The following is a 24,420-nucleotide window of genomic DNA, read 5'->3' as shown; positions in this document are numbered from 1 at the left end:
ATGACTATGATGTAGTTAAATCCTCTAAAAGTATGAGGGCAAGGCTTAAACAATCCTCTTCAATTTACAGTTTAACTAGTTTATAAGAGACTGGAGTTTCCTTTATAAGCTGGATCTCACCTGCTGTGTCTGTGCAGTGTTCAGGGTCCCCTGCCTGGACGTGAGCTCAGCAGGAATGGGTAGGCTCCATGCCTCCTCAATACTAGGAAGCATTTTACTCTTATTCTGCAGACTACCTGGTTGTAGGTTACACAACTGAGCCTAGGAGAAATTGTGTAAGACACAAACTTTAGTGCTGAACTTGGGTTGGACAAAAAAAAAAAAAAGATACTAGAAAAGTTACTGCTCGTGTACGTGCTGTGATCAAAAAATCTTCAAAGGAGCCCGTTTAAAAAAACAGAAGAAGATAAAAACACTTTGGCTGGTTTTATTTGGCTGATCTCTGCTTCAAAGTCACCTTTTTGTGGATGTCTGAAAAGCTTGTAGCTATTTGTAGGTAAGCGGAAGTCCCATTTTGACCACTTGCACTTGCTAGTAGGGTAGATTGTGACACAAGACTATTTTCTGTAGCCAAAAAAAAAAAAAAGTATTTTGCTTTGTATCTGCACACAGCCAGATACATTTCTCTGGTGTTATAGTAGAACTCCACACCAAGAGTCTGACTCTGGTGGCCAAACTCAGGGGAACTTACTCAATACTAAAAAACTCACACGCCCACTCTGGTTTTACCTCTCCTGAGCTTTTGACATGTTGTGAATTTTCAAGTGAAAACTGAAGCTGGCCCAGCACTCAAAACCACAGTTGGATCAGTTTAAAACTTGATTGGTTGATGTTTGCCGTCTTTGCTTGAAGATCGCAGGCGTGCAAGTGCAAGACGGGACTTCCAGAGAGCAATATTACAAATGCAGCCATGCTGAAAACATTCTGACCTCCACAAAAAGATGACCTTAAAGGAAAAATTACAAATTTGGTAAAGTTACATTTTCTTGGGGCAATTCTCAGATGTTTTTGATCACACCTTATATAGGTGATATACTAAAATGTTCAATGCCATGAAGGAATGCTTTACAATAAAGTGAGGGGAAAACGCCAAAACAAAATACCAATATGAATTATTATTCATATTTCTGTTACCAGAAATCAAAAGGACAAACACGCAGCCTGCAATTCAAAAAGCTGATTGCTTTGGCAATGTTTGGCACTTAACACGTCACTTTAATACACGCACACACCAAAATGCACAACACGTAACAAAGTGCGTTGGGTTTATGTAAAGGCCAGCTCTACCTGCAGCAGCTTGATACGTTGTGTGAGTGCAGCAGTGTTGAGGCAGGCCTTGCTGCGAGTAGCGTTGATGTAGCACTTGATAGCGTCGTGCGGCTGGCCGCAGGATTCGTAGAGAGTGCCCAGATCCATCCAGGCGGCGGCGTGGCTGTGATCCAGTTGAACAGCACAGATGTAAGCCTGCAGTGCATCCATAGGCTGGTTCTGCTGCTGGTAAAGCACCCTGGACCCAGAGGCAAAGATAGGAAATTATTCTCTTGCCATCTTCCAGGATTTAGGTCATTATCCTCTTACAAACTCACAGTTCTCAGGGGACCTAATCTGTTCTTCATAATTCTAACAATAGATCCTTTCACACTTTTTCCATGTCCTCTATGCAGCTGCTGCTTCTCCACCAGCCATTTTGAGTCAGACCTAAAGAGCTTCACCTTCTTCGTTGTGACCTTAATCATACTTCTCAGCATAGCCAACACATGACAAATTTTGCTCTTACCCTATAGAGCACCAGGTGTCAGCACTGGCCTCCGATTTATCAATGGACTGCCGGTAAGAGATGAAGGCATCCTGCACCTTCCCAATACTGGAGTAGCACCTTGAGGAGAGGAGACAAAGAAAGAAATAAGGACCAAAGAACAGTTGAACTACAGGGAGTGCAGAATTATTAGGCAAGTTGTATTTTTGAGGAATAATTTTATTATTGAACAACAACCATGTTCTCAATGAACCCAAAAAACTCATTAATATCAAAGCTGAATGTTTTTGGAAGTAGTTTTTAGTTTGTTTTTAGTTTTAGCTATTTTAGGGGGATATCTGTGTGTGCAGGTGACTATTACTGTGCATAATTATTAGGCAACTTAACAAAAAACAAATATATACCCATTTCAATTATTTATTTTTACAAGTGACACCAATATAACATCTCCACATTCACAAATATACGTTTCTGACATTCAAAAACAAAACAAAAACAAATCAGCGACCAATATAGCCACCTTTCTTTGCAAGGACACTCAAAAGCCTGCCATCCATGGATTCTGTCAGTGTTTTGATCTGTTCACCATCAACATTGTGTGCAGCAGCAACCACAGCCTCCCAGACACTGTTCAGAGAGGTGTACTGTTTTCCCTCCTTGTAAATCTCACATTTGATGATGGACCACAGGTTCTCAATGGGGTTCAGATCAGGTGAACAAGGAGGCCATGTCATTAGTTTTTCTTCTTTTATACCCTTTCTTGCCAGCCACGCTGTGGAGTACTTGGACGCGTGTGATGGAGCATTGTCCTGCATGAAAATCATGTTTTTCTTGAAGGATGCAGACTTCTTCCTGTACCACTGCTTGAAGAAGGTGTCTTCCAGAAACTGGCAGTAGGACTGGGAGTTGAGCTTGACTCCATCCTCAACCCGAAAAGGCCCCACAAGCTCATCTTTGATGATACCAGCCCAAACCAGTACTCCACCTCCACCTTGCTGGAGTCTGAGTCGGACTGGAGCTCTCTGCCCTTTACCAATCCAGCCACGGGCCCATCCATCTGGCCCATCAAGACTTACTCTCATTTCATCAGTCCATAAAACCTTAGAAAAATCAGTCTTGAGATATTTTTTGGCCCAGTCTTGACGTTTCAGCTTGTGTGTCTTGTTCAGTGGTGGTCGTCTTTCAGCCTTTCTTACCTTGGCCATGTCTCTGAGTATTGCACACCTTGTGCTTTTGGGCACTCCAGTGATGTTGCAGCTCTGAAATATGGCCAAACTGGTGGCAAGTGGCATCTTGGCAGCTGCACGCTTGACTTTTCTCAGTTCATGGGCAGTTATTTTGCGCCTTGGTTTTTCCACACGCTTCTTGCGACCCTGTTGACTATTTTGAATGAAACGCTTGATTGTTCGATGATCACGCTTCAGAAGCTTTGCAATTTTGAGACTGCTGCATCCCTCTGCAAGATATCTCACTATTTTTGACTTTTCTGAGCCTGTCAAGTCCTTCTTTTGACCCATTTTGCCAAAGCAAAGGACGTTGCCTAATAATTATGCACACCTGATATAGGGTGTTGATGTCATTAGTAGGGGTGCAACGATATTCGTATCGATATTGAACCGTTCGATACAGTGCTTTCAGTTCGAACAATACAACATTTGTAATTTATTTTATCAATTTTCCTTCTGACGATGCTGTCTGTGTTGAGCGCTCAGTGAATCTGCATTCGACTACTCCGCCTAGGCTCGACAGTGCAGCCTAGGCGGAGTAGTCGAATGCAGATTCACTGAGCCTCAACACAGACAGCATAGTCAGAAGGAAGAGCGCAGGGCAAGCTAGCGAGACAGAAGTTAAGCTCTCCTTGCAACAGGCAAATTGAACGTCATTCAGATCTGGCGTTTGGAATTATTTTGGTTTTCATGTGACGTATGACCCTGAAGGTAAGCGAGTCATGGACTAAAGTAAAACAGTATGTTGGATGTGCCATGCAATGCTCAATTACATTGGTGTGAACTAGTGTGTTAGCGCAGTTAGCTCGTTAACGTGTTGGCCGTCTAGCCCCATGCACGGAGCGATCGGCGGTAGCTCGTTAACGGAGATTTGCCGTGTTGTGGCGTTAAGGTCATTTCAACGAGATTAACCTGAAAGCACTAGTGGGAACACAACGAATATGACTGCACATTTACGCCGACATCATCCTAGTGCAAAGACAAAAACAACAAGCATGCTACTAACTTTAGCCGAGTCATTTAGACAGCTGTTAGCACATGATTCTCCTTATGCTGCTGAGAATATAGCCCAGAAGAAGCGGATAGTATAGCTTTTATTTTGGAAAGAGCCATTTCTCTGTAATAAACTCTCTTTTCCAAAGATGAGTGATTCCTCAATCAGATACAGGGCTCGCAAAATCGCTAGCCCGATGTCCCGGAGCTAGCGATTTTTTCAGTCGGGCTACCAAAATCTCTCTGCCCTGCCCGTCGGGCTATTGTAGGAAAAATATATGTCAATGCTTTTGCATTCTTTCAGAAATGTAGCTGGGTAATTATGTCATTGGCATCGGTGAGCCACTGTCAATATGTGACATATTGAAATCGCGTTTGAATTTGCGCTTGTTTTTTTGCTTTCACTTTGCAATCGTGCGAACTGTGTATAGAGAGCGACAGCACTGATCTGTGAGTGATGATAATTTGTGCACCAATTCCTCTGACATCGTCTTATTAATCGTTAGCTTACTATGCAAACATGACAAGTGAAATCTCCCGCAGCAAGCTTAAACATGTGAGAGGTTGATCGCGCAGAGAATCGCTGAGCTTATGTGAGTGCGTGTGTAAAAGCATTTCAGTTCTGCTGAGCCAAATAAGACAGGTCAGGGTGAAGAAGTGACAGCCAAAGAAAAGCTTACCACAAAACGGAGAAGTTATGACAAATCAGACTATAAGGCAAAAAGAAAGTGCAGCTTTATGGTTTCATGGACAAAAGAATTTCTGTGGCTGCAATATGATGAGCTAAATAACCAGGGCTGCACATAAGTGGTCCGCAGGTGCGCATTCGCTGTCAAAATAAAAAACGCGCACAAGGGTTAGGGTTAAATTTAAAAACTGTACTTTTGAGTTAAAATATATATTTATAATTTTAATAAATGACAAATAAAAAAGGCATGAACATTTTTTTTGTATCGAAAAAATATCGAACCGTGACACCAAAGTATCGAACCGAACCGAACCGTGAATTTTGTGTATCGTTGCACCCCTAGTCATTAGACCACACCCCTTCTCATTACAGAGTTGCACATCACCTAATATGCTTAATTGGTAGTAGGCTTTCGAGCCTATACAGCTTGGAGTAAGACAACATGCATGAAGAGGATGATGTGGACAAAATACTCATTTGCCTAATAATTCTGCACTCCCTGTATAAAAATATGACTGGTACCATTCTGGTGACCAATTTCTACCCTAAAGCAGACAATTCAGGGTTTAGTTTGATGTTTGTTTTTAGGAACAAATTGACTGATGTGAAAACATTCAGAAGACAGTTGGGCATCTACTGGTTATGTGTCAGTTTACGCTTACACAGCCTACATACAACAGTTTATGTTGTAGTTTAAAATACAACACTACAAAACTTCAATACAGTACTAATACAGTGGTTTGCAATGCTACCTTGCATCTCATCCATCTGCAACATTGTATAATGGAGAGGAGGGTTGCTAGACGGGACATGTAAATGCCTTTGTGCATTAAATTTAGTTTAACCAACTAGTTTTTCTGTTGCCAACTAGCAAAGGGAGCAACATTTAGCTATCTAGTAGATGTTGCTGAGGAAAAATCTGCACTGAACTTTGTTCCAAAACATATTCGCTTTCTATCTTTCTTCATGCATCTTAGCCCGCTTTTAAGACACCTTTTTACACCAAGCCCCTTGATGTGCAATCGACCGAGTCAAGTTACTTAAATTAACCAAAAACTGTCCTGTAGAATTTCCTGGGCTGTGAAAACCACACAAAACAGTTTTAATCATTACTGTTTGCCCATGCATAAATGTAAGAACTCATGACAGAGACAGATACATTTTCCATGCTTTTAGGTACTTTTTAACTAACATACACACGTCTGTGAAGGTTCTCAGTCATCCAGGTCATCGTAGTCTAAGGTGCTAGAAAAGAAAAGTGTCTGGAATTCTTTACGTTTCCTTGAAGACGATACACCTCTCATCTCTGAAAAGTTTTGAGATCCCTTCTCATACACCTTAAAGCCCACTCACATCCTGGGCCATTTGACCTTAATAAATCACATGATAGGGTGGGGCTAGGTTTCATAACGGGTTCACCCGAAACCTTGGCTGATTGTGAATCACACACACACACACACACACACACACACACACACACACACACACCTTGGCTCGTGTGATTAGGCAGAGGATCAATAGGGGGTCCGTGGCCATCTTAGGGACACTCCCAATAGGGCTTAAATCTGGGACTCTCCACCGATTGCACTTATAACTGAAAAAGCTTCTTGGATGAGAGGTGAAACGTCTTCAAGGAAACTCCAGGCGCTTTTCTTTCCAAGCTCCTTAGACTACCAAGCACATGGTATCACTCAGATGGCTATATCAAGAGCAAGAGCAGCTTTCAGCTTCCAAGCAGTAGAAAAGCTTTTCTACCTAAACAGCTACTTGCCCTAATGAAAGATCAATAATTGGTCACATAGGCTTGTAAGGCTTTTAATAATTGGCAAAATATTAAGAATGCCTGCTGTTTGCCCAGATCTGGTGAGTGAAATTCTGGTATTTATTAGTCTGCCGGTTAGCACCAATTACCAGACGTGTGTTGCTAATCTATACAGTTTACACATGCAGCCTGCTAAGGAAGCTGGTAACGCTACACACTGTCCACGTATGATCAACTGTTTTAAAGTTGAGGCTTCAAAACACAGAGTCAAAAAACCAGTGCAGATGGTGTTTTATGGTGAAGTGATGTTACAGTGTTGAATGCTGACTATTGTGCAGCAAGTTTCAACTTATTTTCCTGAATAACTAGAAACTCTTTCAGTCGGTGAACTGAAAAGCACCCTGATCCAGAGGAAGGTCTATTTATGTGGGTCATCAGGCAAGGCCGATTCTAGTGCACCAACATAGTGACTCAAGTAAAGACTGCTTAGTCTAAAAGGAATATTATGCAAAGACCAATAACCCAGTTAAGGGATGCCTTTTTTTTGTTTTTTCCCTGCTTAGGCTGTAACCTCAAGGACAGCATTGGCCCCATGGTCAAGACTGGGCATCTACTACATTCAACCGAAACAGCAGCACAGGAGCATGCATTTTAACATCCTGAAGCATTAGCTAGATTTTAAGGTTGCTAAAAAACAAACAAATTATCTTGTGATGCCTTCTAACAGTGTTATGTCATGTTTTTGGCAACAAGTGTTTTTTTTTGTGATGAAAAGAAGATGACAACTAAATAAAAACTAATGAATTTGAAGAGATGAGATCCGATTAAGTTGTGCAGAAAGGTGGGACGTGTTTGGAAGTGATCCAATCAGAAATAATCTTCATATACAGTAAGGTCAGCCAAAAGACTACGACTAAAACTAAATCAGAATTTGCCGTCTAATTAAATTTGACAACACAAGACAAGATAATACGCAAACAGCTGCGTCCTTTGCTTTCGTACCTGCCAAGAAAGTACCAAGACTGGCCAGAGTTTGGGTCTGCCTCTAAAGACTTTTGCAGACACTGGATGGCATAGCTGTCCTTGGTGCCTTTATCCCCCAACTGTTCCACTGTGTGATGCATCCAGCCTGAGAAGAGCAAAACAAAACATCAGCCTTCACGATTCAACTGTAACACACCTCCTGGCTTTGTTTTTTTATTTAGTGATGATTACATACCAAAGGAGAATACAAGTGTTATAAATCAAAATCCACATTTTTTTTTAAATGTAATGAAAAAGGTAAGATTTCTGATAAGATTAAGTTCTGTCTGCCAAAGGAGAAAAAAAAAAAAAACAGATCAAATAAATAAAAACTTGTTACTTCCTGAAACTTTAATGAGAGTAACAGTGGAAAAAGTCAAAGAAGCAGTTATATTCAAAACGCTTAAACATCTGATATGAACCAGCCTTTACAAACAGCTCCTCCCTGCATTCAAGCACACACACGCACAAGTGTGTGCACACACACGCACAAGTACGTGTGCGTGCACACACATAAACTGGGCAATTTCAAGCAAACACAGAGGCTCAGGAAGACTGTAATGAGCAATGACAAACCTCCCACAGCTCTTCTCCTATACACCTGTGTAACCACATATGCGTACTTATGTGTACTTGCGTTCCCGTGTACTCATGATACGTCATCAGTCGGAGACCAAGTACTGTTCCAATTCAAAGTACGCATCAAGCCGAGAACGCAAAAAATTCCCGGATGTGTTCTCACTCCGCCTGTTTTATCGAGTGCGCCTTATGTATGAATTCTGGTTGTGCTTACTGACCTCGAACCTATTTTTGCGTGCAGAAATCTGTTAAAAAATGTTTTGATGGATTGTCAGAGCATTACGGCTGCCGTAGTGAGGAGCTTCGCGGAGTAATCTGGGTCCAAAACTCCGTCGGCTTCAGGTCCCAAAGTCAAACGAACACAGAGTTAAAAACTGTCTAAATTCTTTCATCAGCGTTGCTGCTTTACCAGGTGTAACAATTAAGTTTAACATCCATGAAAACAGAATTTATTCAATTTAACGGAGTGAGAAGTTAGCAGGAAGTTAGCTCGCTAGTTTCCACCTAAACATGACATACCATGTTCTGACTGAGAGATTTTTGAAACTAATTAAAACGTACAGCTCTGCTACCACTTCCAACATAAACAAAGACAGAAAACTAAACAGCGATGGCGTTTGCAGGGTTACTGAAGTTGGACTACCTGGTATATAATGTTGTGCTACGTGATTAGTAGTGATACAGCTATGTTAGCATAACATTAGCACAGTGAAGCTGGAGGATGAACGCCAACGTTTTTTCCACTCGATAAAAGTTAACGTGAGGGATTCTGGTGGTCAGGGACAAATGCAATCGCATAGCAGGATGCTATACACGGGCCAAACTTCAGTCAGGACAACAACTGAGATTATTCATCCACAATACAAGGTTAGTTATTAATATACTGCAACAACATGGGAACAGAACAGCTGCGAGAGAATTCAACATTAATGAATCAATGTTACGGAAGTGGAGGACGCGCAGTGTTTGGCTTTCCCCATATTTAAAAAGTGCTTCATCTCTTTGCCATTACTGTTGCCTGGCATAATTTGCAGATGATAATGGTTGTAGCCGCTGCGATGCTTTCGACCAAAACAGGCGCAGCTTGATGACATCATCGACATACGCTATCACGATAGAGCGGTATAGTCAGAAAGTGGTATCGTTTCTATCGTATATCGTTTATATCGCCCACCCCTACTTGACAGCAATCTATGGCAATTCCTAGTGGTCTCACAAGGTTGGCAGGGCTATTGCAAGCATCGTAAATCATCTGTAATGGGAAGTTTTAGCCAAAAACCAATTTCCAGCAAGTCCTGATAGGTACAACAGTGGCTACCACAACTATATACAAACATACTAAGCCAAATACACCAAACAAACTAATCTGTGCGCCTCACTACCTTGGTTATCTTGGCATTTTGGTGAACCTGTGCAAAGTATACTGTCAGTTTCTGCTGTGGTCTTCTGCTGCTGTAGCCCATCTGCTTCAAGGTTCAACATGTTGTGCATTCCTGCCTTGGTTGTAACCGGTGCTTATCCCGAGTTACTGCTGTCTTTCTATTAATTCAAAACATTCTGGCCATTCTTCTCTGACTTCTGGCATGAACATACAGTGGGGCAAAAAAGTATTTAGTCAGCCACCGATTGTGCAAGTTCTCCCACTTAAAATGATGACAGAGGTCAGTAATTTGCACCAGAGGTACACTTCAACTGTGAGAGACAGAATGTGAAAAAAAAAATCCATGAATCCACATGGTAGGATTTGTAAAGAATTTATTCGTAAATCAGGGTGGAAAATAAGTATTTGGTCAATAACAAAAATACAACTCAATACTTTGTAACATAACCTTTGTTGGCAATAACAGAGGTCAAACGTTTACTATAGGTCTTTACCAGGTTTGCACACACAGTAGCTGGTATTTTGGCCCATTCCTCCATGCAGATCTTCTCGAGAGCAGTGATGTTTTGGGGCTGTCGCCGAGCAACACGGACTTTCAACTCCCGCCACAGATTTTCTATGGGGTTGAGGTCTGGAGACTGGCTAGGCCACTCCAGGACTTTCAAATGCTTCTTACGGAGCCACTCCTTTGTTGCCCGGGCGGTGTGTTTTGGATCATTGTCATGTTGGAAGACCCAGCCTCGTTTCATCTTCAAAGTTCTCACTGATGGAAGGAGGTTTTGGCTCAAAATCTCACGATACATGGCCCCATTCATTCTGTCCTTAACACGGATCAGTCGTCCTGTCCCCTTGGCAGAAAAACAGCCCCATAGCATGATGTTTCCACCCCCATGCTTCACAGTAGGTATGGTGTTCTTGGGATGCAACTCAGTATTCTTCTTCCTCCAAACACGACGAGTTGAGTTTATACCAAAAAGTTCTACTTTGGTTTCATCTGACCACATGACATTCTCCCAATCCTCTGCTGTATCATCCATGTGCTCTCTGGCAAACTTCAGACGGGCCTGGACATGCACTGGCTTCAGCAGCGGAACACGTCTGGCACTGCGGGATTTGATTCCCTGCCGTTGTAGTGTGTTACTGATGGTGACCTTTGTTACTTTGGTCCCAGCTCTCTGCAGGTCATTCACCAGGTCCCCCCGTGTGGTTCTGGGATCTTTGCTCACCGTTCTCATGATCATTTTGACCCCACGGGATGAGATCTTGCGTGGAGCCCCAGATCGAGGGAGATTATCAGTGGTCTTGTACGTCTTCCATTTTCTGATGATTGCTCCCACAGTTGATTTTTTCACACCAAGCTGCTTGCCTATTGTAGATTCACTCTTCCCAGTCTGGTGCAGGTCTACAATACTTTTCCTGGTGTCCTTCGAAAGCTGTTTGGTCTTGGCCATGGCGGAGTTTGGAGTCTGACTGTTTGAGGCTGTGGACAGGTGTCTTTTATACAGATGATGAGTTCAAACAGGTGCCATTCATACAGGTAACGAGTGGGGGACAGAAAAGCTTCTTACAGAGGACGTTACAGGTCTGTGAGAGCCAGAGATTTTCCTTGTTCGAGGTGACCAAATACTTATTTTCCACCCTGATTTACGAATAAATTCTTTACAAATCCTACCATGTGGATTCATGGATTTTTTTTTCACATTCTGTCTCTCACAGTTGAAGTGTACCTCTGGTGCAAATTACTGACCTCTGTCATCATTTTAAGTGGGGGAACTTGCACAATCGGTGGCTGACTAAATACTTTTTTGCCCCACTGTAGATAACTGCTGCTCACTGGATAGTTCCTACCAGACCAGTCCTCCTGGCACCAACAACCATGCCATGTTCAAAATCACTAAAATCATCTTCCTTCCCCATTCTGATGCTCAGTTTGGACTACAATAAGTCATCTTGTTCTCACCCAAATACAACGAGTTGCTATTCTGTGACTCACTGATTAGATATCTGCATTAACAAGCAGTTAAATAGGTATAGGTAATACAGCAAGTGTATATAGAAAATTTACCAACAACATCACAGCGTGTGTGGTTCTTTTAAAAAAAACTTTTTTATATAAATGTATGAAATCTTTTGATTAATACTGACACACACACACACACACACACACACACACACACACACACACACACACACACACAGAGAGAGAGAAACCAATGCCTGAGTAAATAAAGCCAGAATTATTTAATCAAACTAGATAAAAATCCACTTATTACAACATGTGATGTAAAAATACAACGATTTTAGCAATCACTGGTTGCAGATGGTTTTTTTCCCCCATTCTTTGCAAGATGGTAAATGGTAAATGAGCATGCAGACTAGGGGAAGCCGGGAATCGAACCAACCGAGCCTGAAGATACTTTCAGCCAGTTTAATCCGGTACATTTCACATGTGGACATGAGCATCGGCCTACATCAGCAAAGGTCACTCACCAAGTTGTTGCAGTGTGGTCGCCTTCACTTGTGCAGGAAGATTTTCCGTCTGCAACAGACTTTCATACGCTTCCTTCGCTGCTCTGTATTTCTTCTGCGGGGAGAACAGGAAGAGGAGGACAAGCAAGAGAAGTAGACATGGGGGTTGTTTAGGCCAGACAGGAAAGCCAGTGTTTTATGGTTTTATCTAGACAGACAAAGACTTTAAAGACCTCCTCACACTCATAGTGTCCTTCCATACACAGACAAACACACGGGGGGAGGGAGACTCAACAAGTCTGGCAGGTGTGTGTGTCTGCACTAAAATGTTTGTGTGCTTTAACAAAAATCTGGGGAAATCTGAGCTGCCTGCTGGTGAACCAAGGGTTTGTTTTAACTTAGTGGGCTTACTGACCTTTTGTCTAGATCATCAGGTAGAGTAATGTCAGTGCATGGACAGAATCTTCTCTTATCAGGTCTAAAATAGCCTTTTAAAAACCAACCCACCAGACTGTGTATGTGCAGACCTTGCACATACAGTCTGGCTCTAGACTCTTCCTGTCTGCACACAATAAAAACACCTCTGGGCAAACACTGACACTTGGGCACACAAGCGAGAGAGATTCTTTAATGTTCCTTCCTGTGTCGACTAATGATTGTCATTAAGGCTGAAGGCAAATACAACCAAATGAACAGCTGCATTTGGAACTACTACAACTGAAGAATTGCAATGGGGGGGGATTGTTGGTAATGAAGCCCTGCCATTACCTACAAGATCTGACATTTAGAGTCATTTAGTTTTAGATAATACTTGAACAAACACTGTTCTGTAGTTAATTGACACATTTTCCAACAGGTCCTGATCATGTTGTTTCAACATGATAGTAACAGTAATGGTTCTTATATAGCGCTTTTCTACTCTACCTGAGCACCCAAAGCGCTTTGTACAACATGCCTCATTCACCCATTCAAAAAAGCACTTTTTTCTATGCCTAAGTGCTTTCTACCTGACATACAAACATTTACACTCTGATGGATGCATCAACTTGGGATCTGTGACTGGAGCAGCCAGGGATCGATCCAACAACCTTCCACTTAGTAAATAACCTGCTCTACCCCCAGTGCAGCATATTTTCATAATGGCATACTGAGGAGTGCATTAACATATTCAAACTTGGCCTAAACAAGGCAAAGGGACAGATACATGTAAATAAAAACAATACCTAGATATAGTAACTCATCGACACCAGTGGTCTAGTACAAAGTAGGGGTGTAATGTACCTATATATACCCTGAATCATTCCCAGCAGCCTTTGAGCCAAACAATAATAGTTAGAAGTTAAAGCTTTATATTACTGGTGTTGTTCATCATAATTTTTTAATAATTGAATTATTTTATACTTATGAATAAACAGTACAGTTGTTCTTATAAGCCACAGTATCTGAGTTCTTAAAAAGGCTGGATTACACTGAAGGTCTTCCCTTGTCAGAGAAATTGTTAAATCAATATAAAGTTATAGCAGGTGCATGATGCTATATTAATTGAGTACAACATGAAATTGTTTGGCCCACATTTATCGATTGCTTACCTGGATCTCATATAAATGAGCGATGTGGAACTGAACTGTGGGGGTGAGAAATTAGAAATTAGTGAAATAAAACAACAACAAAAAAACCCAAACAAAGAGAGAAATTAAGCTAGATAATGGCTCCATGAAGCTCAGTGGGTACAGACTGCTAGCACTATGGAGCACAGATGGGAGGGGGAGTAGGACACTTTCCCCAGAGTGTACATGTAATCTGAAATCACAGTGTGTATCTGCAATGTGCTTGAAAGCACTTCCAGCTCGCTCTCTCTCCTTGTGCTGTCTCCTAGGCAACCCCAGTCTTGGGCAGAGTCAGCAGGGAAACAGCAACAGAGAGAGAGAAAAAAAAAATCTGCTCTGTAGAAATATTCCTATGCCCTTTCAATATGTGTTACATACCACTAGCAACACGGCCCATCATATGTGATCATACTTTACGTTGTAGCGTGTGACTGGTTGGCTGGAACAATTATAGCACCTATACTTACTTTCAGCTTTGGACAAAGTGCAGAGTTTGGAGTCGATCAAAGCCAGCTGAAAATGCTGCAGAGAGGGAAAAAATGTAATCATTTTAGTGTGAAAGCAAATTCACACAAATCAAACATCTCTGTGACAAGATTAAAAACAAACAAAAACGATTTAACCTAGTTTTTTCCGAGAGCACAGAGCACAGGAGTGATACTTTTAAGGAAATCGTGGAGAAATTTCTATTCTTCTCCAGCTAATGTGCATTACCCAAATCCCCAGCATTCCTAATAAACCATAAATGAACTCCTGCCACTGCAACAAGAGAGGACACAGAGCTGGAAAAGCTAAGGCGCAAATCTCACCCCTCCTTTCTCCTGTCCAACTTGTCCTCAAAATGAGACGCTGATATCCAGTGGCAGGCTATTAATGGCATCCAATTCCATCATCTGAACTACGGTTTCTGGGTAAGGCAGATGTCTGCAGAGGCCAAGGCGTGCCACAGTACCAGGAAATGCCTTCTATATGGGGTCACTGAACTGATTAGCCCAAGTCACACAGCTCTTCTGGCCTTCTCGGACTCCCTTTAGTTCTTCCACAAAATGCCCAGATGTTGCTGACACACTGCTGTAATTTTAACTGTATTCAAGTTCATTATACGAGAAAGTGAAATGTAAATTCCAGCAAGATGTCCTGTCTATAAGTGGCTTCAAGGTGACAGTTTTCATTGCAGTTTATTTCGGTAGTTAACTAATCTGCCAATTTTTCTTCAATTAGTCAACGATCATTTCACTTATGCTTATCTCCACTTCCAGTGGGTGAACCTCCTCTTCTAGGCTCCAGTGTTTCACCTAGTCAAGTCTTCCCACCTGTGAATATCACTGTGTTGTCTCGGCCCACAGCAAAATAAAATAATGACCCAGAAACTTGTACTAATTACTATTCAGAATAAACACTAATAATAATGTGAGAAAAAAAACAAAAACCAAACAAACTAGCATACAGGAGTAGCTACATTATCGCATTTCACTCTTTAGCTAACAAAACTGAAATGGTGTTCGCTTAGCAAGCATCATGCATGAGAAGGTTCTGATAGGTAATCTAACATAAACATTACTGGACAAATTTGAACATAAAGTATTAACGCGATGCACTGAACTCCCTAAAACTGAAGCATTCAGAGCTGACGTCACAGCTCCAGGGTGCCGGCGTTTTAAATGCTCGTGCACAGCAGTAGTCCTGTCGTGGAAGGAAAGTGCCAGTTTGGACACTCTGCAAATAACTTTTGTTTAAAATCTCAGTTTCTATTTTCTTCTGTCCTCCTGTTTTGCCGTTCGCGCTACGTTCTTCTTCGTTAGTATTATCTGCAGTCTTGGCAGACGATATAGGCGATACTGCCCTATAGCTTCCTGTAGTGTATTGCAGTTACAAAAAGAAATTTATGATATGATGCATCGACAATAAAATTCCCCCATCAATTAATTTTTATAGTTGATGTCATCGATTATTTGGACGAATCACTGGAGCCCTTTTTCAGTCCCTAGGGTTGCTGCACTGTAACCCTATGCAGTCCCAAATGATGCTTTGTGCATTTAAAAAGGCACCACTAGAATCTGGGTCAGTAAAACCTGTCAGCACCTGAGCACGAGGAAAATCCCAAAACCTTGAACTTCTTTCAATGGCACGCACACTTTTGGAACAAACTGTACTGCTGCTGTTGCTGAACTGGTCAAATTAAAGAGGATTTCTTGCTTTAACCTTAAAAGGCAAGCACCAGTATCAGCGGTCCATGCTGGGGAAAAGGCAGCTATAAGCACAGGCACACACAGAAAAAGGAGGCGCCCGCTGTCTTGGAGCGACAGCAGCCGCACAGACGGTCAATGTCAGCCAGATAAAAATCAAGAGCCGTCCAGCTGGATCTTTCTTTGCATGCTTCACCCTGGGCCAGTGGAGCTTCACACACACACTTACACATGCATGCGCACGCATGCAGACACACACAGAGGACCCTGCTTAGGACAAACTCCCTTTTAAACAGCGCTACGAGCCACTAAACACCAGACACTCCAACTGCATCCACATGCTTTAATGTCAAGCAACAGAGGCAAAGACAAATGCTTTTACCTAGATCGCTTTCACATCACACTCCTCATGGAACCCCACAGCATCCTCCAGTAGATCTCCGCCTCAGCCTCTTCTATCCTTTCCCTCCTTCCCTTTCACACTTGCTCTACCATCAGGCAGATAATGCAGCAGGATTGTCAGCTTGGCATTCCACCTCCCTCCCCATGTCTCGCTTTCCTCACTCTCTCTCTGTCTCTTTGCAATCTTTCTTTTTGTCTCTCTCCCTCCCTCTCTCACGCCACCTCCTTCCCCCTCTTCTATCCTGGTGTCACTGATTACTATTCAGCAGACGGCTGCAGTGGAGAGTGCTGAGAGATGACACACAATACCTCAAAGCTGGAACAGGCAGGGAAACACCACCTCTACAGCCCCCCCTCCCTCACCCAACCCAAATCTCACCTCTCTTTCTCAGCTCAAAGCTCTTCTCTATGGCTACGCAGCTCTACAGAAGCAGCCAACTCATATAACCTCAATTTAAAGCACACTGGGGCCAAATCATTTCCTCTTCTCTCATTAACCACATTAGCAGACACTAATGGGATGAAATTGTCTGCGCTGTATGTGAAATCCAAGTTTGGTGCAGTTACATGCAGTGATTCACATTGCAATGTGTTCTTAGAAACTCAAGGCATCTCAGTCACTTGATGCTCTGCACCTTGAAACATGCATCCTTCATGAAAGTCCATTTCTACATTCCCTCCCTCTCCCTCCTGCACGCATTTACTACAGAAAACAGTTTCTGATTCCTTTCTCATTTCTGTTTCTTACATTTATTCAATCTCAGCTCCTCTGCGTGAGAGACCACCCCTCCCTTTAGATAAGTGGGGCAGTTGTGTGTGTATATGTGTTGGCAGCGAGCCAGAACAAACAGGGAGGGGTGGCCTCCAACACCGAGTGAAGACGTGCAACGCGTGCAGCCTAGTTAGCTCCACAGAGCACCATGTGTATAAACTCTTAAAACCTTTGGTAATAAACTGTAAACTGAAAATGTCAAGCTTTAGGAAATACTTCTTTCACCATTAACCAATACAGAATATTTGCTTGATATAGTTAAGACACGTGTCATGCACCTTAAATTCCGAGTGTTGCACACTTCGTTTCTTGCACATATACAGGACTGTCAGTGTTGTTCTGGAAATGTAATTCACCTTGCTGATTACATGCACTTCCTCTTGTGTCATCTTATCTGTTAATCTGATGTCGGTGTGTTTTCTTTGGAGAGAGAATTGTTTAAATGTGTATGTTGCAGCTTTTTTCTATCAATGACAAATTTATTTGAATTCATAGACCTCTGAACCATACCGCTCAAACGTGTTTCGGCAGGATTTCTACTCACATTCAAACTAGGTTACTTAGTCTGACTGAAAAAAAGAAAGTCAGGGAGATCAGGCAACACTAACTCACAACTTACTTTTAAGAAAATATGACCACCTCGACCTTTTTCCTTCTAGATCCTCCATGGGCATCAGAGGAGAGGAGGAGCTCCTGTGCTGCTGACTGAGATCACAGCGATATGTGTCTGAGTTTGTGTGTCTGGCACTTATTATACCTTCCCCAAAAGATTTAGTAATGTATGAATAGGGCTGTGCGATATGACCAAAATCTCATATCCCGATATAAAACATCTATCGTCCCGATAACGATATAAATCACAAAAAATTTAATATTTTCTGTAAATTCCGTGAATCTCGGGAAGGTGAAGTGTTTCCAGCTGGGCGTCGTGTACTTTAACCGATGCATGAAACTACACATTTTTTGACATAGGTTTTAACGGCCGCCGTTTTCTTTGTGAGTATTTATCACACGGCATGTTGCGGGGAAAAGCCTGTTCTAACATTTGAGGCTAAGGTTTATTTTTTAGCACCTGACGGCTCTTTTTTGCTTTTCATCCGTAAACACTCTGCATACTTTTTCACGTGATTCAGTTTATTTTGAAAAGTCTCAACAGGATCTTGAGCTTTACTGTGAAAGGTTTATGTGGAAAATAAACAAGCGGACATGCGATCGTTTTACCGTCGTTGTTGCTAACGACAACGCATAAAAACAGGCGCTTGTCCATCCGTAGTGTGATTATATTAAACATAAGCGATAGAGAGAACTTTAAGAAATTAATATAGCCACTACAGTGACCATCAAAACCATGAAAAATATTGCCGTAAACAGTTTATTTTTTTGCGACACCACGAAACAAACGATAGCGTAAAATGAAACGACAGACGTTTTTATATCGTCATCCGATATATATCGTTATATCGAACAGCTCTATGTATGAACTTCATATTCTGTAAGCCTGGAAGAATATTACTGCAGTGCTTCCCCTGCTATTTTCTGACTGTGGTCATTCAGAGTGTTAAATACACTGATGCACCTATTGCTGCAATATTGACACTTACTTGTAACTTATTGGAATTTAATCTTTTCTTAGTTCGTTTTCTATTCTTAGTTCTGGTTATTTGAACTTTTATTTCATAAATAATCACCATGAATAAAATCCTCTGCGATGGCAGTGTAATAAATATTACTTTTTTTAAACTTGTAATATCCAGTTGGCATGTCTAAACTTCTGTAGTGCACTGGCATAAGTATGCTAGTGTGACATAACGTCTGAAACAGGACAAAGCCTAGGATCAGAGCAATCAATCCCCAAAGGGATCCCCGACAACAGATCGGCAGCTAAAAGTCAGAATGCCTTTTTCCTTTTGTTACTGTCTCGACAACTCACAAGTATCCGGGGATTACAGACACACAGGACAGATGATCCTGCAGCCGGTGTTGATCCAAAGGACTAGGGAGGTCAGAATTATCTAAAAAGTTAAAAGGCTCTTATCTGTGACTGTACATCGGAATTCATGAAACTTAAGTGGCATGAATGCAAAATGATTCAATTGTTCCAGCACTCTCATCAGGCAAGGACACTCTGCTGATGACTCGAGTCAAAATGTATATATTTGTTCTAGCTGCACTTCTATCAGCTGTGGGTGCAGAACCTTTAGATGTGCAATGAACAAAGTAAGACTGTATAATACACTTCATAAACACCCACAATAGCAAATGCTTCCAGTATCCCTCCAATATTAGCTGATAAGGTTGTTATGACAACATTACAAGATAAGATAGCTCGCCTGCTTCCCTATGGCTTTACTTCTGACTACATTTATTAAATCACGTCAGACCACAGCCAGAGTTGTCACCCCAAGTCCTTTGTGATGGATAGTTCAAGATATTTAGAATATTCCAACTGAAATCAGTAACTTCATTATTAAAATGTGTGAGACAACATCTGTTCAGTAGTCCTCTACAGTGCATCCTATTAAGTTGGACATTGTTCTGCAGCCTCAGTATAGCAACCTCAGATCACCCTTTTTATCTGTGCATGCATGCTTCAGTTCAGTCCAACATATTTTACCATCTCAGTGAAAATACATAAAACAAGACAAGGTGGAAGATATGACACCACTGAAATAAAATCCTGAAAACACAGACTGGATTCTGTCTCAAACTTCATATCTATTTAGATTTACAGACACTATCTCTACTTTTAAGATTAGGCTTTAAACTTTCCTTTTTGCTAAAGCATATAGTTAGGGCTGGACCAGGTGACCCTGAACCCTCCCTTAGTTATGCTGCAATAGGCATAGGCTGCTGGGGAACTCCCATGATGCATTGAGATTTTCCTTTTCAGTCACCTTTCTCACTCACTATGTGTTAATAGACCTCTCTGCATTGAATTGTACTTGTTATAAATCTCTGTCTCTCTTCCACAGCATGTCTTTATCCTGTCTTCCTTCTCTCACCCCAACCGGTCGCGTCAGTTGGGTGCTCCTCCCTGAGCCCGGTTCTGCTGGAGGTTTCTTCCTGTTAAAAGGGAGTTTTTCCTTCCCACTGTCACCAAAGAGCTTGCTCATAGGGGGTCATATGATTGTTGGGTTTTTCTCTGTATCTTTTATTGTAGGGTGTACCTTACAATATAAAGCACCATGAGGCGACTGTTGTTGTGATTTGGTGCTATATAAATAAAACTGAATTGAAATTGAATTGAATTTACCTTTAAGCTTGACTCGTAGTCTGTGTTGACTTTAAACATGAATCCCAGTCTCAGATGAATCTCTTTAGCTCTTGAGAAACTGGGATCGATGTAAAGCACCTCCTGGAATGCCTTGATTGCCCTGGAAAAAGACCACAAAAATAGGAGGATTAACAAGAACAGAAATGAATACAAACAGTAAACCTAATAAAATATGCCAATATAGCCCATGTGGACACTTTACTACACTACCAATCAATAATAATAATAATAATAATAATAATAATAATAATAATAATAATAATAATAATAATAATAATATGGTAATAGGGGTAGCACGGTGCCACGGTGGTTAGCACTGTTGCCGCACAGCAAGAAGGTCCTGAGTTCAATTCCAACATCAGGCCGGGGTCTTTCTGTGTGGAGTTTGCATGTTCTCCCCGTGTTTGCGTGGGTTCCCTCCGGGTACTCCGGCTTCCTCCCACCGTCCAAAGACATGCAGCTTGTGGGGATAGGTTAATTGGATAATCCAAATTGCCATTAGGTGTGAATGTGCGAGTGAATGTGAGTGTGAGTGCGACTGGCTGTCTGTCTCTGTGTGTTAGCCCTGCGACAGACTGGCGACCTGTCCAGGGTGTACCCCGCCTCTCGCCCTATGACAGCTGGGATAGGCTCCAGCGCCCCCCGCGACCCTGAAAAGGAGAAGCGGAAGCGAATGGAATGGATATGGTAATAATATGGAGTATAAAAATCTCCAAGGTAACCAGATAAGTGTAAATGCTACTTTGAAAAGAAAAAAGAAAAAAAACTTGGAAAATGAGTGAAATCCCATTTGTAAAACCATCTCGGAAATTAGGTTGAGATAAGGGATGAGGACCTAATATTAGCCATTTAAGGCAGCAAGATGCAACTGTGCAACTTAACCCATACATAACATAACAGCTGCTAAGCTGTAAACTATTCTAGTGTTGCGAAACATTATCCAGGTTGAGGTAGCCCAGATAAGGCTTGATGCTACTTTTACAACAGAAAAAAAATCTTAATCATTTCACTGTACAAACAGCTGCAGGCAATTTGTTTACTTCAATTAAATAAAATGGCTTCAGCAGTGTATCAGTATATTGTACTGTAGCCTTTATGGTCAGTGGATAGTGTCTTCCCTAGTATCTTCCCATTATTCTTCAAGGTGCTGCAGACACTACTGTATATTGGTATCTACCAGCCCAAATCTATGATACACATGGTTCCATGTGGGCTTCACGCATGTGTCTTTTCCCAAAAGTAAATTTTTTTTCCTCTTTGCTTGCTTGCAAAGTTCACAACAGGGTCAACTACGTGGAGGCCCTCATCACTACAGTAAAGATGGAGTTATGTGCACTTTGTTAGCTTACTATATTCATAAGATGATTTTTCATGGCAAGTGGTCTGGTGGGAGCCAGAGGCGTCTCACTTGAGCTGTTACATGTTTGCATACATATAGAAGCATAACTTGTAGGTAAAGAAACCATTTCAGGGCTACAACATTTCATTGAGTAATTCCAAGAACTCGATTATTAAAAAAAAATTCTCAACACGAACTTTGCTTCGATGCTTCGGTTAACGCATGGCTCTGTATTGCGCCGATGTGTTAAATGATGTAAACATGAGGGTTTCACGCGCATGTGCGACTAAAAATGGACCTTCAGTATAAATGTGTTTAGGAGCAGCGTGTGACTAAAAGGTCTGACAACATTAAGCCCAAACAGGCCCCAGTTTTAAACAAAAACACTGATAACATAACAGCAGTAGTGATGATGCTGGCACAGTTTAACGTGGACCCAGAGTATCTTTACACACCATAAAGAGCAAAGAGGCGGAGCCATTACCGAGCTGGTGAGCTCGGGTAGAGTGAAAGAAAAACGTGTTTCTAGTGTCGTAAACAGCAGTGCTGTTCCTGTGATCACCATTAATGCCTTTAGTGGAAAAAGGCAAGCGGGAGTCCTTCATCAAAACACCCGATCAAAAACTCTGATGCAAAGAAAAGCAAAACTTTGTAGCTGCTCCATCCACCGCTGTTTGTTTTTACACAAATAAAAATCTGCAGTAAATCTGAAGAAATTGTATAAAATTGTGCAGATGAACAGTTAACATAGTCTGACACCATTTTTAAATTGTACATTGTGGCTTCAAAGTCAGGGACCAGGGTCTGAGACCACTTGTAGTCAACTTGCCCGTCTTCAAATCAACACTGGTGTGTCAATATGGCGGTAGAATGGGGATAAAACAGCAATAAGACCGAGTCGGTCGGCTACCACTGTTTTTTGGGGGTGGTTTTTCTCTGAATCAGTTCAGGAACAAGTTGGCACTTATGACACGTGGTTTAACACATTTGTTAAGCACTCTACATGCAATCTGTTTGTGATAATACTGCAATCTCAAATCTGTTCCCGCCTACATCCAACCTGCAGAGCTGTACCCTGGGCCAGGGACAGACTTGCCAGCATTGGACCGTGCATAATCAACTCTCTCAGGCTGGGCCAGATCTAAACGGGGCAAACAAGTAAAGACGCGGCAAACTACAAGCATTTCACCAAGAGCAAAAGTCAGGGAGCAGGTAACAAGGCTGAAGAGGAATCGGTAAATATGATACAAGTGTGAACACTTCTGTTTGAAATTGTCGGTAACTGTGTGAAGGCTTGAGGACTGAGACTCGAGTGGAGGCAGGATTTGACCTTAGAGTTGCTTTATTGCAAACTGTTCCTCCATATAAGCCTGAAATCCATTTGTAACACCTGACATATACGATGTTTAGAAGAACAAAACATTATCTATTGTCAGTTCCAAGCTGTCCGCATGTTAATGAAGATGCTCTTACTGTGCCGGGTGTACAAATATGATTGATCAGAGGTATTCTACAGTGTGCGAAACCTAACTGATGCTATGCACCGGGGCTGCAGTCTCACATCCTACAGTTAGAAAGCCTTGCTGTGAGAGGATCTCTGATAAAATGTCATGCAAAGTTTATTGGCTTTGCAAATGATGATGCAACTGTTGTGACGGGCCAAGAAGAGCAGCTGAGTGAAAAAAACTCAACCCTAACCCAACCATCATTCACTGCACACTTAGAACTTCCAGTCCATGGTGATGGTGTGAAACTTGCTACAGATGCAGAGTAATTATACATATTTATTAACTCTCAAGGTAACTGCAGACTTACAAAATAAAATAAATAAATCCTCCATCAAAGTAGAGTGCTTTCTTAGAAATCTACTGCAGTGTAACATTAACTCTTTCTTTCTTTAACAACTTCTTGCCATTACTTCATATTAAACATCGAAGTTGAGTGGCACAGCTGGCTAAGTGGAGAGGGCGTTTAATTCTTACAGATTATACTTTTGTATTGTTGCGTCTGACTTCGAGTGTCTGAAGAGGAAAGCACACGACTTGGAATATTCTGCATATTAATTTAACTAACACTGACCCTTTTGCAACATTCAGACACACTGGAACCTGCTCTGCTCACTATAATTTAAAAAAAATAAAATAAAGAGAGAAAGTAAGCTGAATCCTTGTATGTGTCTTGCATTAGAATTCTCCTCCTTCCATTAAGTTGAGTTTACTTCTACTGTTTCAGTAAAATACCAGCATCATTGTGGAGCAGGAACATGTGGGACTCGGCTATAAACACTGAGGAAAGAGCGACAGAAGAGACCTACAGCTTTAAGCCATCCAGCCGTGCCAATTACACACTTGTTCTGGTAACATCTTTCCCTCTCATTCCAAATAAACAGTCCAAGAGGCAACTACACACATTGGCACAAAATAAAACATGCTTTTCAGTGCCCGAACAGTAACTCAGGTTTGTGCTATTCTATATGTGATTGAGCAAACCACTGATTAAAATTTGTTGGCAACTTGTCTGCATTTATAGATTAGACGGCAATTAACAGCAAACCTTCATCAATCTACTGAAGAGGGACTGGAGTCTGCCCGCCTTGGACTTCCCACCCAGAGGCTGAGCAGTTGCCTTGCGACCAAAGTTGGGTGCCCAGAGCAGAGGGCACTCAGCCTCTGGCCTCCTAGAGGGTAACTGCATTGACTTTCAACTGTTCCCAGACAGAAAAAACAAACAAACAAACACACCCAAAAGCCAAGCTTATTTACCAGTGGTTTTTCCTGGTTGCACAGTTTGCCATCCTACTTTTTTACTCTAGTCTGAAACAGGTTTCAGTTCACATAAACTTGACGTGACAATGGTATAATGTTCCATCAAAGCTAACAAGAGGACTTCATATCTTGGTCCCTAGTTGCCAGCAAAATGCTGAACTAATTTCTCAGTTCAGCCCAGAAAAAGGCAAACAGACT

The 24,420-nt window shown here is 41.7% G+C and overlaps 1 protein-coding gene across 1 annotated transcript in view; it reads right to left on the bottom strand.

Moving 5' to 3' along the window:
- Window positions 1–24,420, bottom strand: part of kdm6a (lysine (K)-specific demethylase 6A) — a 52,049-nt gene that overhangs the window by 11,091 nt on the left and 16,538 nt on the right. Inside the window, exons 6-13 of the mRNA XM_085374550.1 lie at window positions 20,098–20,218; window positions 13,952–14,006; window positions 13,467–13,501; window positions 11,899–11,992; window positions 7,428–7,554; window positions 1,778–1,876; window positions 1,288–1,507; window positions 121–261 (exon numbers count right to left, since the gene is read on the bottom strand). Of these exons, the coding sequence (XP_085230676.1) occupies window positions 121–261; window positions 1,288–1,507; window positions 1,778–1,876; window positions 7,428–7,554; window positions 11,899–11,992; window positions 13,467–13,501; window positions 13,952–14,006; window positions 20,098–20,218 (892 nt within the window). The remainder of the gene's footprint in view (window positions 1–120; window positions 262–1,287; window positions 1,508–1,777; window positions 1,877–7,427; window positions 7,555–11,898; window positions 11,993–13,466; window positions 13,502–13,951; window positions 14,007–20,097; window positions 20,219–24,420) is intronic.

Source organism: Diplotaxodon limnothrissa, linkage group LG16 (genome assembly GCF_057381915.1).
Source record: "Diplotaxodon limnothrissa isolate DT_005_m linkage group LG16, D_limnothrissa_male_GT1.1, whole genome shotgun sequence".
NCBI lineage: Eukaryota > Metazoa > Chordata > Actinopteri > Cichliformes > Cichlidae > Diplotaxodon > Diplotaxodon limnothrissa.
This window is presented reverse-complemented; position numbering and strand designations above follow the sequence as displayed.